This window comes from Lagenorhynchus albirostris, chromosome 17, assembly GCF_949774975.1.
Source record: "Lagenorhynchus albirostris chromosome 17, mLagAlb1.1, whole genome shotgun sequence".
Lineage (NCBI taxonomy): Eukaryota > Metazoa > Chordata > Mammalia > Artiodactyla > Delphinidae > Lagenorhynchus > Lagenorhynchus albirostris.
The window spans coordinates 3483020-3499135 of NC_083111.1; the positions used below are offsets into that span (position 1 = coordinate 3483020).

General features: G+C 49.2%; 1 protein-coding gene across 1 annotated transcript; it reads left to right on the top strand.

The window, feature by feature from the left end:
• Positions 1-13080: 13080 nt before the first annotated feature.
• Positions 13081-15608, top strand: LOC132508170 (transcription factor SOX-17). Its single transcript, XM_060128112.1, has 2 exons — positions 13081-13718; positions 14305-15608. Exons 1-2 carry the CDS (start codon positions 13412-13414, stop codon positions 15228-15230), a joined length of 1233 nt encoding a protein of 410 aa, XP_059984095.1. The 5' UTR covers positions 13081-13411; the 3' UTR covers positions 15231-15608.
• Positions 15609-16116: the final 508 nt, after the last annotated feature.

The window sequence follows — 16116 nt, forward strand, 5'->3', positions numbered from 1 at the left end:
AGCCTTTAGCTTTGGCTTCTGGTATCAGATGCCCCAAACTGACTATTAGAAACTTCAGTTTCTCCATGGGTAAAACAACAACATTGTGTGTGTGTGTGTGTGTGTGTGTGTGTGTGTGTGTGTGTGTGTGTGTATGTATAGAAATTATACTGTATCACAAATATTATGTCCCATATATTCTGTTATCCACATGATGCGTGGGAGTAGTTACAGCTTCTGGCATCAGAAGAAAGAATTCACATCGGTGACTTAGAAGCAGGTCACCGTAAGGTGACGTGACCCTAAGAGGTCCAGCTGCCCGTGCTTTCCTCTTTGCCCCCAGTTCGCTCGCCAGGCTTCCCCTCCTGCCCAGACACTAGCCCCCAGCATCGAAGCTGAAAGCGTTCATCCCCACTCACCGCCGAGGCCGCAGGTCTGACTGTCAAGGCAAACAACCCCGTTGTTCAACAGCGAATAATGTCAATAAGCGGCTCATCGTTGACTTGGTGCTTATCAGTGAGAGAAGTTCTCATCTAATATCACTCTTATAATCCATTGAGTATCTCCTTTAAAAAAAAAATAAAGAACTGGGGACCTAAAACGGCTAAGTGAGGAAGGGGCTGCGGGTTTAAGGCCGGTTCCCCCCCGGGGCGGGGGGCGGCGGTGCTGAGGTCTGCAGCCCGGGGGGTGGGGTGGGGAGTCGGGGCTGGGATGCAGGATGCGGATGCGGTACCCTGCCTGGCGGGAAGCAGCTCGGAACTTTGGGAGCAATTTGAGGATAGGTTGATGTCTGAGGACCCGCGTAATAAAAAGTGTGAGCTTGTATTTTGCATAGCTTCGTTATTTTATTTTTCTAGTGATTTTTTTAAAGCTGTATTTTAAAAATATCAACGGGTGACAGATTGGAAATAAGGGAAAACCGGATCCTTCTACACGACTACTTGGAGAAGCCCTGCTTTGGAGAACGGTTCATTCTGCGCAGCATTTCAACTACGGAGTCATTTTCTCCGTAGAAGAGTGACCCCGGGCGTGATGGGAGGGGGTGGGGAACGGGCGCGGGTGCTCAGATCTCCCGCCTGTTTGCGGTGGGCGGTGGGATCTTTCTTAGTGAACCTGCAGGTGGCTGCGCAGAGATTCCTTCCTCCCAGCTCCTGGCTCCAGGTGAGCCAGTGGTCTCATCCCTTCAGCAAACACCTTCAAAGAGCCGGCTGCAGATACGAAGATTGGCCTTCTCCAAACACAGCGAGATCGTGGAGGGGGGAGGAGGTGAAAATCATATTCTTAATCACAAACAAACACAATTAACTGGCAACTGGATTAAGATACCTAATCAGTCCAAATTATCTAGAGGCTCTTATAACCATCACCCTTCTTTTGAAAGTTCTTAGTTACTTTGGGAGATAATGCTCTGTTAATGAAATATGTGTCCAGAGGGAACATTCCTCTTCTTAAAGCGACAGGATGAGGCTTCAATAAAAGCAATATAAACTCTAAGAGAAAAGCGTGTTCTCCAGAAAAAGACATGACAAGGCACAAAGGCCAGCCAGCAGTCCAAGCGTCCACAGTTTTGGTCCCACTGAGGGCAGGGGGGAATCCTCTGATGAGCTGTCTCAGGCCATCTTTCATTCATTCAACAAACCTTGTTGAGGTCCTATGATGTTCTGGGCACAGGGATCCAGCAGTGCACAACAAAGGTAACGTTTCAGGGAGCTAGCATTGTAATGCAGAGAGGGAGAGACAATAAACAGATGGATATACGATATGATGCCTGCTAAGAACAGTGCTTTAGGAAATTATAAACCAAGTGGGAGAAGAGAGTATGAGAAGTTTGTGGAGGTGGTGGCAGACACTGGCTATTTTAGGTAGGATGGTCTCCCAGAGTAGGTGTCCTCGGATGAGGGAGCTAGCCATAGGAAGATCTGGGGGACGTCGGTTCCATGCAGAGGGAAGAGAACATAGGAAAGAAAGAGCTTGGCATGTTTTAGAAGCAGCCAAGGCCAGAATATAGCAGAGGTGGAAGAGAGCAGTGAGAGGTGAGAGTAGAGAGGTAGAAAAGAACCATTATATGTGGGGTGTATAGGGGCTGTGCGGGCTGCCATAATGGACAGGTATTTACACGCGATTGAACTGGCATTGGTGATTATATGTCATGTACGTGCATTGGAAATGTTCACTATTAAAGTGTACCCAAATCAAAGGCCAGGCAAAGGTTGGAAAGTATTTACTAATTATCTTTATAAATATCGTATTATAATTCATTTGTTAAATTGAATAAGTATTGGCAAAATCAAATTAGCAGAGGTCCTTGAACTACTGAAGACTTAAACTGCTCAAGAATTAAAGCTTCGGTCTGAACAACCATCCTGAAACTGAACTGGTATATTAGGTATGTTTTGTAAGTCTCACTACATACAATGCCCAAACCAGTTAATACACACACGTATGACTAATGTTTGTTAAAGCATTCATGCTTCAAGTCTTTGCCTAACCAGAGGCTGCCCCTTCTAGCTCTGGGATGTTTTATCATCACCCTTTCTGTAGAGATGACCCAGTAAGATTTTCCTGTTTTAGTTTTGGAAAAGGAGGAAAGACATGGCAAGGAGAGAGGAGCTTGGTAGGTGCCCTTGGCTGTCCACTGCAGCTGAACTTGGACCTGCTCACCGGCAGGGTTTCAGGAGCTGCCAGGGGTGCATCTCCTGGGCTCTGCAGAGAGAGAGCAGCCATGGAGGGGGCAGTGTTTGGGGGTGCCGAGCCTGACTTGGAGGCTCAGGGGTTGGTTTTCATATTAATACAGTTCCACAGAACTCTCTCTCACACCAAAGATGAAAATGACTCATGGGAGTTCAGTCATGCATAGAAACAGTGTAAATTAGATTGGCCAACCTCTGAACTTGGGGCAAGTCATGAAATCTGACTTGGTATGCATGATTTTCTCCGTCTAAGATCATGGAGAGTAATGTGTGTGGGTGTGGCTGACAGAGGGGAGAGGCACTGTACTTATGAAGTATTTCCTCAAAGCTGCCACAAATTCTATGAACGCTTCTGGAAAATATTATTTAATCCTTACTCCCCTTTCTTCCTTATCGTTTTTAGCAAAAGAAAACCTACTAGGTCAAGCCAGTCTCTAGTTTTGCTCTAGCCATGACTGAAAGCCCAAGAAACACTTTTTGGTACAATCTTGTACTTTCAAAAGTGTGGGTACACCACCCCAAACAAACAAAAATAGTGCCTTGGGTTTTTTTTGTCTTTAATTGACTCCTGAGGAATTTGCCAGCAAGGAAAGATAGTAAAGAAGGAAATTTTGATACTATAGTTTATGGTCACATTTTATACTTAAAATAATTTTACAATCAATTTAAATGAGTAATTATTATTTCTTTGCTTTGCTTTTGAACATGAAAACAGTGGAGCATTGCAGGAGATCTGCACAGAGGTGCTGGTGTGCCCGGAAACCAAGCAAGCAGGTGGGAGACGGGTTACAGCCAGCAAATAACAGATACATTGATAATAGTGGGAGGCGGTTCCTTACTGTCAGAAAAGGGATTTAAAAAGACGGAAAGGAAGCAGGCTAGTGAGAATCCTGAGATGTTGGGTTGGAATTGGAGGTATCTTCAATTAACTCATGGTTTTAATAGATATAGAAATAACTATAGATATATGTGCGTATGCACGCACACGTATGCATATGTTTCCTAGCTCTCTCTGCTGAGAGTATCTAGAAGCGATGATACCCCAGTACCAATGAGAATCCAGATTTTGGTTTCTAAACGCCATCCTTCACTAAAAGATGCTCTTGACTCCTTGGACAAATGACTGAATCAGGGTTGAGGCAGGAAAAATAAAAGATGAGCCTGGAATATCTTGTTATGCCAAAAACTAAGGAAATAGTCAAAGGATGATAAGGACATATCGAAAGGATACAGGAACCATCTTGAAAGTTGCGCCACTGGCCAAATCAGTGACAAGCAGACCACCCAAACAAATAATATTATATGGACGATAAACCACTGAACAAAGCAGGAATCCATGAGCCCATACTAATCTAAAGGAAAGGAACACTTCCTTACAGTAGAAGGAACACATACATACAGAGGAATGATGGGAATACAAAACCACCACTCCTCACCCAAGCAAGCAGATGCTAAAGGCAGGTGGGTGGAGGTGTGATGAGGATATTAGCATAACATAGACCAGAGTTCTCCCTACAGAAGACATTTATCCATTGCACAGGGAAAAATGGTGGCTTGAAGCTGGAGAAACTGGACAGATACCAACCTGATCAGGTGGTCAAGGTGAACTCAGCAGTGATGATGCGGCTGACAGGTAGCCTCCCTTATCCTGCCCTGGGAAGGGCACACCACCATGTCTGTGGTTTTCCTGCCAAGAATGCAGGAGCCCATACCAGACAGACTGGTCCTGGGACCCCATTGGAACGAAAGCCCCTCACTCTTTAAAACCATAAAGGAACTGTTTCAGATGCAAACCGAAAGAGACATGATATCTAAGGGCAATGTGTGATCTTGGATGGAATGCTGGACCAGAAAGAAACAGTCTTTGTGGGAGCAGTTTGCAAACTTTGAATTGGGCAAGTGGCTCAGCTGGTAGTGATGTATGGTAGGAATGTTAATTTCCTGACTTGTTTGGTTATTTGATGTCTGGTTATATAGGAGAGTGTCCTCTGGAGTATTTAGAGTGAGTGAGACACCATGTCACAGCCTGCTCTCAAATGGTTCAGAAAAAGGCTACTGACACACATACAGACATACATACACATGTTTTTGTTGTTGCTGTTGTTGTTGTTGTTGTTTTGCGGTATGCGGGCCTCTCACTGTTGTGGCCTCTCCGTTGCGGAGCACAGGCTCCGGACGCGCAGGCTCAGCGGCCATGGCTCACGGGCCCAGCCGCTCCACGGCATGTGGGATCTTCCTGGACCGGGGCACGAACCCGTGTCCCCTGCATCGGCAGGCGGACTCTCAACCACTGCGCCACCAGGGAAGCCCCATACACATGTTTTAATGCATAAGATATAACATATTATAATGATGTATTACATATTTATGTAGTGTCTACAACATATCGGTATATGTTAATATGTTCTATGATAAATATGATTACATATTTATATTGTTATATCCATTTACATATTTTTAGAAAATGTGGGGGATTTTTTTTTTTTTTAGATTGAGATGGAGCAAAAGCGGTAAAATGCTAAGAAATTGAAGAGTCTCCTTGAAGGTGATACAGTTCTTTATACTATTCTTGCAACTTCTCTGTAAGTTTGAAATTATTTCAAAATAAATGATTTAAAAAGAATGCTGTATATTTACATAGTTGTATGAGTAACAAATGCTTTCATATATTAGTGTAATATGTGATATTTCCCGTGTAAGGCATTCCCATGTTTCCAAACTCTCACTAGGATAATTTTACAGAACTTGAAAAGCAGGGATGGGTTATGCAGTTCTTTTCAACCCTAAGATTCCATACATGTCAGGTGAGTTCCAAGGAAATATTACATCATAAGAAAGTGTCCAAAAGAATGGGTTGTCTATTTGTCTCCAAATTTCAGTTTTAAATTAACCACTGGGGAAAAAAAAGAAAGAAAGAAAAATTAACCACTGAAATAATCTACATTTACTAAAATAATGGTTATTCAGTAAATCTATAGCCTTAGTTCATAAAAACAGAATCTGGTTTGCCCTGGATCAAAGGTGGGGCCCTTTGTGCAGTAGTTTTTAAAAAAGTTTTTGCTCTCAAAGCAGCAGCATTCCATTATAAGCCAGAAAAGTAGTCTTCTTTACAATCCCTATTTCCATTTTATCTCAATTTGCTATTTTTTTTTCTGTACAAAGAATCTTCTGTAAACGCATACACACCCAGACATCTGCAGACACACACACTAACCCAGTTTCACTGAGCACTTTTACTTTGCAAAACTTCGTGATTATTTATTCTCTTCTTTATCTGGAACAGTTGGGAAGAGATCGGGCATTTTCTTCTTCCTTTTTTGAGAAAACTGAGGCTGAGACAGTTTAAGTGACTGGCAGTGTACCTGGCAGCAAGTTACTGAACAACCAAGACTAGAATTTGGGATCTTTTCACAATGAAAGATCTAGACAAGGTTTGTACATTTGTGGGTTATTCTTCCTCTAAACACGAGTCCCGGCCATAGTTATCACGATTGGACTTTGTCTCTATGCCTTTAGGAGAAGAACCTAGCCTGACCCAGGTTAAATGCTCATCGCAAGGTGTCTTTGCATTTCAAAGATCTTTTAATGGAATACCGAATGCTTTACAATTCTATGTATTTGTTTCCTGGCCAGTCTTCACTGAGTTTTAGAAGGTTGACATGCACAAAACAAAGATTTTTATGTCACCACCAAAGTAAAAATGTTGACATTCAAATGTAATTAGAAAATGCACAATAGTTTATAGACCTCTGAAAAGCTTTTGCCAGTGTAACAGATAATTTTGATTAAAGCATGATAACATTGGTTATTACTAGTTATCATAGATGTTACATTTAAAAATTCCATTAATTTTTTCCTTGAAAACATTTGTTTATCTGTAACAATGCATTAACCTTCAGTATCACAGTAGCCTTTTCTTATTTATTCTCCCGATATGTCTTCATATGCTAACATGCATTAATTTAAATTTTATTTTATTATTCAATACCTGGGTAATGCTTGCTATGTGCCAGGTCCTAGCAATTAACTCGTTTCATCCACATAAAACTCTCTGAGGTCATTGCTATAATTACCCTTCACTTTACAGAGGAGATACAGAGAGGTGTAGCAATATGTCCAAGGATGCATAGCTGGTAAGCTGCAGAACTATGATTCGATACCCAGCAGTTTGACTCCCAAATCTGTGCTCATAACCAATATACCATGCTGTAGTGAGCCGCAGACTTACAGGTGCTGGGGAATTATTTGTTGGTTAAATGAATAGATGATTCTCTTGTCTCTTATACTGATTTGAAAACATTAATCAAATTACCCAATTGCTCTGTATCTCAATTTTCCATTTCATAAAATAGAATTGATAATATTTGCCATCCATTTCTCTCCCAAACGACAGTACGAATGGAGGAATGTACTTTACCTAGCTGCTACGTGTATGTTTTTATGCACCCAAAGACTTGGTCAGCGGTACATCTAGAGGAGACCAACAGCATAGATCTTAAACATGTGACAAGACCACACAACTTGGCGTAATTAACTACATCTCTTTCAGTCTGAATGAAGTACAGGGGCAGAGCTTCAGAGACCCAAACTTCCTTATATGTGAACTTTATCCCCATATAACTTTGAACTGTTTTCATTTTTTCGGCTGAATTAGAATTTGTAAAAAATAATACTCAAATTAAATGAGATGTCATCTACGGCTTAGATTATGTGATCTAATAAAAATACCTAATTATAGATCTTCTAAATGAAAATGCTTTCTTGTTACAGCCCTGTATCTCTGCTACTAAAAAAAATTATTGTGACCTGGTTAGGAACCACATTGGAAGTTTCTGTGCCAAGAGTCCTTAATCCATCCCTACCTACCTGCTGGCTTTATTGGGTTCCTACAAATCCCTTCAGGTCCTTCACTGGTTACAGACATGGCATGGAAAGAAATTCAAAACAAGGCCCATCCGTGTTAACAGCAAGGGCAAACAGGTGATGCAAGCATCCTGGTCATCTGACCTCAAGCAGGTGACCTATTATTTCTGTTTCAATCTCCTCTTCTGAAAAATGGGGATAATAACAAAAGCTGCCCTGTCTACCACCAGGGCTGTCCTGAAGCTCTGACGAGTTAACGTACATGAAACTGCTTTGTAAACTGTAATCTATGAGTACAAATTAATACTCAAGGTTTTGTTTTTGAAAAGTCCCCCAAAGATAGAAATTTATTTATGCACATAGCCACAAGAAAAAATTTCCATGTACATTCTTGGCGTGGACTTCCATGCTGAGTGGGTTCAGAAGAGCCAGAGGACTCGAGTTAAACCTCAGAAGAGGAGACATTTCAGGTGCTTAGTGCCTGGACACTGACCCTCTGGGGAAGGAGAGGATGAGAGAGAATAGGGTAGGTCTGAAGTCTGATGACCGCATATCTACACAGATGTGTCTTAGATGAGAACAGTCTTTACTGAGGTTTATGGAGATAATTCTTAGCGCCTTGCCAACCAAAGAAGATGACCCCATGACCGGATCAAAGACAACCGTTATAGTACCCCTGAGCATTTATTACATGCCAATGGACTGTGTGTGCTCGAGGATATAAAGAGGCTGTTAAGGGCGGGGAAAGATAAATCAGGAGATTGGGATTGACATATACACACTACTGTATATAGAAGAGATAATCAACAAGGACCTACTGTATAGCACAGGGAACTCTACTCAGTACTCTGTAATAACCTATATGGGAAAAGAATCTAAAAAAGAGTGGATATATGTATGTGTATAACTGATTCAGTTTGCTGTACAGCAGAAACTAACACAACATGTAAATCAACTATATTTCAATAAAATAAATAAAATAAAGAGGCTGTTCAAGGGTGTTGACCAAGTTGTTGGCAAGGTTAAGAAATGGGCATAGAAGAAAATTCAGGTAACAGAGGACAAGCAAACACTGACTGCAGAGGAATCCAGCAAGGATTTCTAGTATGTTCTCTCCTGTTTAGAAACCTTGGAAGCCAACTAGGGTACCATTTCAAAATCTGATATGCTTGTGGTTCAAGTTGCACAGAAAGGTGGATAATGAGTGTGTCAGGAGTGGCCTGTCCTATGACCTATTCACTTTGATCATTTCCATGATCACAGAATGCACACCTTGCCCTAACCAACCACCTGGCAAAATCCAGCCCTGCTGACAAGAGAAACTTGGCAAGCCGGAGTTTCCAGGGTAGAAAGGCCACCTATTACAGTACTTCTACTAGAAAAAAATATCTCAGAGCGCTTGGCCTACTGATGTCAGGATCACCTCTACTTGCCAGGAACAAATGATTGCGGTACAGAGGGCCTAGAACCCCCGGCTGGACGTGAATCAATCAGAGAGGAAGGCTAATGGTACCGCGCTGTGCATTCCTCCGACGCAGGGGCCGTGTCTGCTCCCCTCTGGGGGGGACTGCAAGTGTTCGGCTCACAATGGACATGTTGCTGATAAGACTGTCTGCTTAGTTGACGACACAACTCTACAAGGAGAGCCCTGGCCTCTTCTGGGTGCGAGGAAGGTGGGAAGGTCGGAAGAAGTGGGTGCACAGAAGCCGCTATTGAAATTCCCTTTAGAGTTGAGAGGCCGAGATGGAGGGGACGAGCAAGCCAGTGTGTGGCTGTAATCTGTCCTGGGGACGAGCTGGGCTGCCTTTCCTTAACCCCCAACGCCCTCTCACCTCAGAAGTCTGAGGTTCCCTACGTCGGGAAATAAAGGGAAGGAGCCAGCACTCCAACCCCGGGACCCGAGCTGGGGCGGGAGGCGGGTGTAGAATATAAGAAACACCCCCGCGGACTAGTTTCTGAGCAGGAAAGTGGACCGGGAACAGCGCATTTCCTGCTTCGCCTGTGCAAACCCCAGGCGGGGCCGAGCGGGAACAGGGTTACGGTCGAGGAGTCGCTGGCTGCCAGGGCGGGGTTCGGGGCGGCCTCGAGGGGGTCCGCGGACCAGGGCGAGAGGCCGGGGCGGGATGCAGGCGGAGGGCGTGGGAGAGGGCGTGGGAGCAGAACGCACGCCTCCCTTCCTCGTGCCGAGCGAGCGTCCCCAAAGACACTCTTGGCCCCGCGGGAGAGGCGGGTGCCCCGAGGGGCAGCGTCGGACGCCAGATGCGGGGTCCGCGGGGCTCCGACCCTCGGGGGACTCCCGGGCCGGAGCCGGCGACCGCGATCTCTCAGGCCCTCCTTCCTCCCCACCTCTCCCATGCCGCCCGCGACTTTGGACCTCGCATCCCGGACCCGCGGGGGACCGGCGCGGGGACGGGAAGGAAACGCGCGAGGTACGCAGAGCCGGCCCGCGGCCCTACCTGGGCGGTGCGGAGACCCGGGCGCGCTGCGTGCCGCGCGCCGCCTTCCGCTCGGCTCCCGGAGGCCGCCGCGGGCGCGCGACTTACAAACGCAAAGGCCTTATTATTGTTCTCTATTCCGGGGATACCATTGTCTGTCCGTTCCCGGCGTCGGCGGCGCGCACTCCCTCCCCGCTCCCGCGCACTAGCTCTCCGGAGGCGACCCGGATCTGCCCCGGTGCCCACGGCCTTCCCCGGCCGCCGGAGTGTCCTTCGTCCGGCTCCCGCTTCCCGAGCATCGAAACACAAAAGCCTGCCGGAAACCCCCGGCCTGTGCCTGGTCACTCAGGGGTCCGAGCCGCGGCTCGCCACCTACCCGGGTTCATTTCTGCGCCCGCCGGCCACGGGCCCCGAGGGGCAACGGGCACGGCCTCGTGCCGCGCTAGTCGCGTCCTCGCCCAGCCCTTGGGCCTCGGGTCTGGCCTGGGGACCGGGCGTGCCATTGGTAGCCGGGAGCCCAGAGATCTCGGTCCGTGCACTGCGGGCGCGCCTGGCCGGCCGCGTGTACACGGCTCTTCCTCGCGCACTTGTTTGCCCCCCTCCCCCCGCGTAAATCTCTCGTGATGAGAAAAGCAAGGCTCGCAGGAAGCCACTCCGGATGTTTGCTGCTTTTCATGTGGCATTTGTGGCTGGCTCTGATAACGTCCCGAGCTCGACTTCCAACACCGCGTTTAGTAAAGGGACCGAAATAGAAGAGTCCACACACTGCGCAGACCGGTCTGCGGCGCCACCAGCCCCAACACGCTCGCCCCAAATCTATGACAAGTGAAGGATCAGAAGAGATTAGATACAGGTAACGGTATAGTATAGAAGGGCCTAGTCTTGGAAAGGCACCACAATTCCTTCCTATAAATAGAAGTAAATTGCTACTTCATAACCTCCAGGGAGGGTGTTATAAGCAGTAGGGGGAGGGGCGCTAGACTCTAGCTCCAGCTCCATCCTATGGATCCTGTGCTCTCACGTGAATTCTCAGTATCTCACCCAAGAAAAGTCAGTTGTTAGTCTCCAGAACAAGTGCAAATAATAATGGGGAAAACTGCCCCCCCGTTGTTTTCCCCATCACTTTCTCGACCCTTGTGGCAGCTCTCTCTGCAGTGAGGTTCCGAGGAGGTACACGAGGATGAAGAAAGTGTACAAGGGTAAATCCGTGCATATACATTTTTTGGACTCACACGTGGATTGTATTTCCTGTACCCTATGTTATGTTTTTATGGAATTAGTCATATAGATTCATCTAGATAGATAAAATGTATTCTCGAACCGGGATTATTTTTGTTTGGTTTTCAATCTCTATTCTGAGAAAACTCCCATTTGTTCATAGAAACTTTCGCGCTGATAGAAAGTCCTGCTTTGAGATCTCTGAGAAGATACTACTTTGCAGCAAAGTTAGAGAAGATCACCAAGAAAACAAGGAGCCAGGAGCTGCGTGATAAACTTGTTCTCTCTACTTCTATAGTTTCCTTATCAGATAACCAGCTGTAATGCAGTCTTGCTTAATTTTCAAGCCCATATTTTTCTTTTTCAGAAAAATAAACTCTTAAAGGAAAAGTACATAATCAGTTAAATGTGTTTAAGATTATCAACTGCTTCAAAACCACCAATTAAAAATAACACCTCTCTATTATTTCCTTAAGCAGATTACTTTTTAAATTCTTGTCTGAACCTCAGCGACCCAGGAACTAGAACCATTTTCTGGCCGCTGAAGGTGAGGGAGGGCAGCCAACATCACAGATCCTCACGGAGTTCAAGCTGGCTTAAAACAAGTGTGCAGAAGTTCTTTGGAGAAATAGCAAAGTCAGAGAAACTGAAGGCCAAGTGTTTTCAAAGTTTCTGTTTCTTTGTTTTTATGAATGCCACTAACAAGCGGACTTGATAGATTACTTGTCCCTGTAATATCACACTAGAAGCTGCAGCACTTACCTCCCAGATCCCGGGTGTAAGCCCTAGTTTTTCATCACCCCTTCACAGTAAACAAAGTCTTTTGTAGAGACTGATATATTGGTTTCTTTGCAAAGTTATCTAATTATGCAGGAATGGCCGTGTCCGTTGCTGTAGAAAACAACGCAATATACAAACAAGTACACGAATACAGCAGCTTTGCTTAAAGGTTAAGAGCTCCAAGTCTGAGGGCAGACTACTGGAGATGAATTCCACTTGCTGTGATCTCGGACAAGGTCCTTAACCTCTCCGTGCCCCAGTTTCCTCTCCTGTAAGATATAATGGCCTCTACCTCATAGGGTTATAAGGATAAACTAGTTTGCTGACGTTTGGAGGGATGGTGTGCTGTATATAAGAGCAATATAAGGGCTTGTTTACAAATCCCACTCAGAAGGTTTCTCAGATTGATACAGAAGTTTAACGGTCATTCAGATTTTCACTGCAGTCTAGAGAAACATAGAGGAATCCCCCAGTCATCTGTGAGGGTCACCACCTCAAGTTGACCCTCCAAGCTACAGTTATTTCGCTCCTCAGGAGTTGCTTTCTTTCCTCTAATCGGCAGGCATTTAGATAAATATCACTGCTGTCTTTACCACATTTTAGAAATCAAAACTAAGCCTTGCCTCTTTTACTGAACACATATGAGAAAACTTTATTTACTGTACATTTCACGTACAAATTGTCAAGCGTTGGTTCGTCTTTTTTGGGTAAACGTTTTCATTTCTTCGGAATGACGTTTGTAATCTTGTTTTAGAAAGTAGAATTTACCTCGCACATAGCATTTTGAGTATAGTACAACAAGCACGTTGAGTCCTTGGAAGAGAAAGTATGTTGCAATTTGAAGGCGTCCGTAGGTCTCTCAGAAGAAGGCTAGGTCACCCGCCGCTGAAACACCCTCAGCTCCTGGTTTAGTGGATGCTTCGTGTGTTGATCCGAACTGCCGGGACCAAGTGCTTCTGTGCAGCAGTGCGATCAGCACCCGGGAAAGTTTTTCAGAAGTCCCTCTTCCCGGGTCGGAGAGGACGTGGCGCCTAAGCCCGGCTCCAGCCAGTTTTCCCGGGGGCAGGTGTAGCCCTGGGCGCGGGGTCGGGCGGGGGAGGGGAAAAGGCGGGCGTGGGGTTGAGCTGGGACTTGGGACCTGGGCGGCGAGTTGGGCGTGGGCCTAGCGACGCCGGCCCGGCCCGCCCCCGCCGCTCTATTGGCCACGTCTGTGCAGAAAAGGCCCCGCGGCCTAGGGGCGCCCGCAGTGTCACTGGGCCGGCGGGGACGCTGGCTGCGCCGGGGCTGCGATCTGCCAGGGACGCCGGCGTCGGGGTCGGGCCGGCGGGCGCGAGCGGCCCGCGGGGCATCTCCCTCTCTCGCTCCCCACCCCCTCCCTCCCCCCCGGTCGGGGGAGGCGGCGTGTCCGGCGGAGGGGCGCGGGGCGCGGGGCAGGGCTGGAGCGCCATGAGCAGCCCGGATGCGGGGTACGCCAGTGACGAGCAGAGCCAGCCCCGGAGCGTGCTGCCCGCCGTGATGGCCGGGCTGGGCCCCTGCCCCTGGGCCGAGTCGCTGAGTCCCCTCGGGGACATGAAGATGAAGGGCGAGGCGGCGGCGAGCAGCGGGGCGCCGGCCGGGACGGCGGGCCGAGCCAAGGGCGAGTCTCGCATCCGGCGGCCGATGAACGCCTTCATGGTGTGGGCGAAGGACGAACGCAAGCGCCTGGCGCAGCAGAACCCGGACCTGCACAACGCCGAGCTGAGCAAGATGCTGGGTGAGTCCGAGCCCGGGACCCAGAGAGTGCGAATCGTGGAGCCGCTTCCTTGAGTCTCACGGGGTGTGGGCCTCGCGCCGGAGGAGGCTGGGGGTGCGCGGCCGCCACGTCCTTCCCTGGGGCCCTCGGTCCCTTCCCGCTTCCCGCTCTCCGAGTCTCCGAACGGCTTTGGGCCTCGGCGCCCGGCTTCCCCGGGTGGCCGGGGCGCGGGTCCAGCGGCCCCGGGAGGCAGCTTCCCCGCGCGTCGGAGTGGCGGCGAGGGTACCCTGGCGCGGAGCTGGCTTGGTCGCGCCCGTGCCCCCGACTCCTCGCCCGGGTGGGGACGCTCTCGGTTCCTCGGACGACCGCGAGCGGTTGAGCGGGAAGCCGCTTCCAGGAGGCGACAGGAAGGCACCCGAGGCCTCGCGTCTTCCTCGAGTGCTCGGCCTCTGCAGGCCCAGCGTTCACCTTCACCTGGACCCCTTCCCCTCCTTGCCCGGGCTGCACAATCCGAGGTCGGAGGCGAGGGCGGTGGGACCAGCTGGGGCCCGGGAGCGGGGCTCCGACCCTAAGCCCGCGCGCCTCTCCACCTCCCGCGCTCCCGCAGGCAAGTCATGGAAGGCGCTGACGCTGGCGGAGAAGCGGCCCTTCGTGGAGGAGGCCGAGCGGCTGCGCGTGCAGCACATGCAGGACCACCCGAACTACAAGTACCGGCCGCGGCGGCGCAAGCAGGTGAAGCGGCTGAAGCGGGTGGAGGGCGGCTTCCTGCACGGCCTCGCCGAGCCGCCGGCGGCCGCGCTGGGCCCCGAGGGCGGCCGCGTGGCCATGGACGGCCTGGGCCTGCCCTTTCCCGAGCAGGGCTTCCCCGCGGGCCCGCCGCTGCTGCCCCCGCACATGGGCGGCCACTACCGCGACTGCCAGGCTCTGGGCGCGCCCCCGCTCGACGGCTACCCGTTGCCCACGCCAGACACGTCCCCGCTGGACGGCGTTGAGCCCGACCCCGCCTTCTTCGCCGCGCCGCTGCCTGGGGACTGTCCGGCCGCCGGGCCCTACAGCTACGCGCAGGCCGCGGACTACGCGGGGCCCCCGGAGCCGCCCGCCGCCGGGCCCCTGCACGCCCGGCTCGGCCCGGAGCCCGCGGGCCCCGCGATGCCGGGCCTCCTGGCGCCCCCCAGCGCCCTGCACATGTACTACGGCGCGATGGGCTCGCCGGCGGCGGCCGCGGCGGGCGGCGGGCGCGGCTTCCAGATGCCACCGCAGCCGCCCCCGCCGGGCCCGGGGCAGCCGTCGCCGCCGCCCGAGGCGCTGCCCTGCCGGGACGGCGCGGACCCAGGCCAGCCGGCCGAGCTCCTCGGGGAGGTGGACCGCACGGAATTCGAACAGTACCTGCACTTTGTGTGCAAGCCCGAGATGGGGCTCCCCTACCAGGGACACGACTCCGGCGTGAATCTGGCGGACAGCCACGGGGCCATCTCCTCGGTGGTGTCCGACGCCAGCTCCGCGGTGTATTACTGCAACTACCCCGACGTCTGACGGTCCCTTCCGACCCAGCCTGCAGGCCAGAAGCACAAACAGTGTTACACACTTCCTGGAGGAGCTAAGGAAATCCTCAGCCTCATGTCGTGTCATGTTGTTTTGAAGTTGCCTTGGCGTATAATTTATGGTAATTTATTTTGTCTGCCACTCGAACACTTGGGGGGAGAAAAATGTGAGGTGGTGTTTGAAGATTGGTTCAGACACTTGTTTCCCACAGTTGCGTTGTCAAAACACCACTTCCAAGTTCAAGTTCACCAGTTTTCAGTGGGTCCTGGAACAACTCGCTCCGTTTCCCGAAGCTTTATTGATCTAAGAAATTTTATCCCGGGTGTGTTTTTTCGATCTTAAAAATAAATAAATAAATAAAATCTGGAATCCTACTTTTTCACTCTGCTAGCGCTTCTGTCACAAAAGCCAATTTTTGACATCACTGTTAAGTATTTAATAGAATTAGAAAAATTTTAATGATGACACTAAATATATAGTCACTGTAAATTTCTCATTCTCCTGTAATAGTAAACTTGAATGCCTTGAAGGAGAAGCCCTTAGATGAACATTTGGGCGTCCCAGGTTGTCTTTGCTAGGGGAAAAAAACCTCACAGAATGGGCCTGCTGTGCATTTCAAGTGACCCTAGTTCTACAAAGTAATGGTGAATCGTAACACTCTAACTATTTTCAATTTTAGTATATCACTTTCTAAATCAGAGAAGAACATCCAGGTAATTTCGGTTTTCTTGTTGAATCTTGAGATCTGACTAAAGAGGCTTTTGCATTGTCTTTTTTTCTTGTCTGTATTTCACCACGAGTCTTTAAGCTCCCTCTCAACACCGAACTCACCAATCATCACACATCTACACCTTGGGAAGTAGTGTTGCTGGGTTAA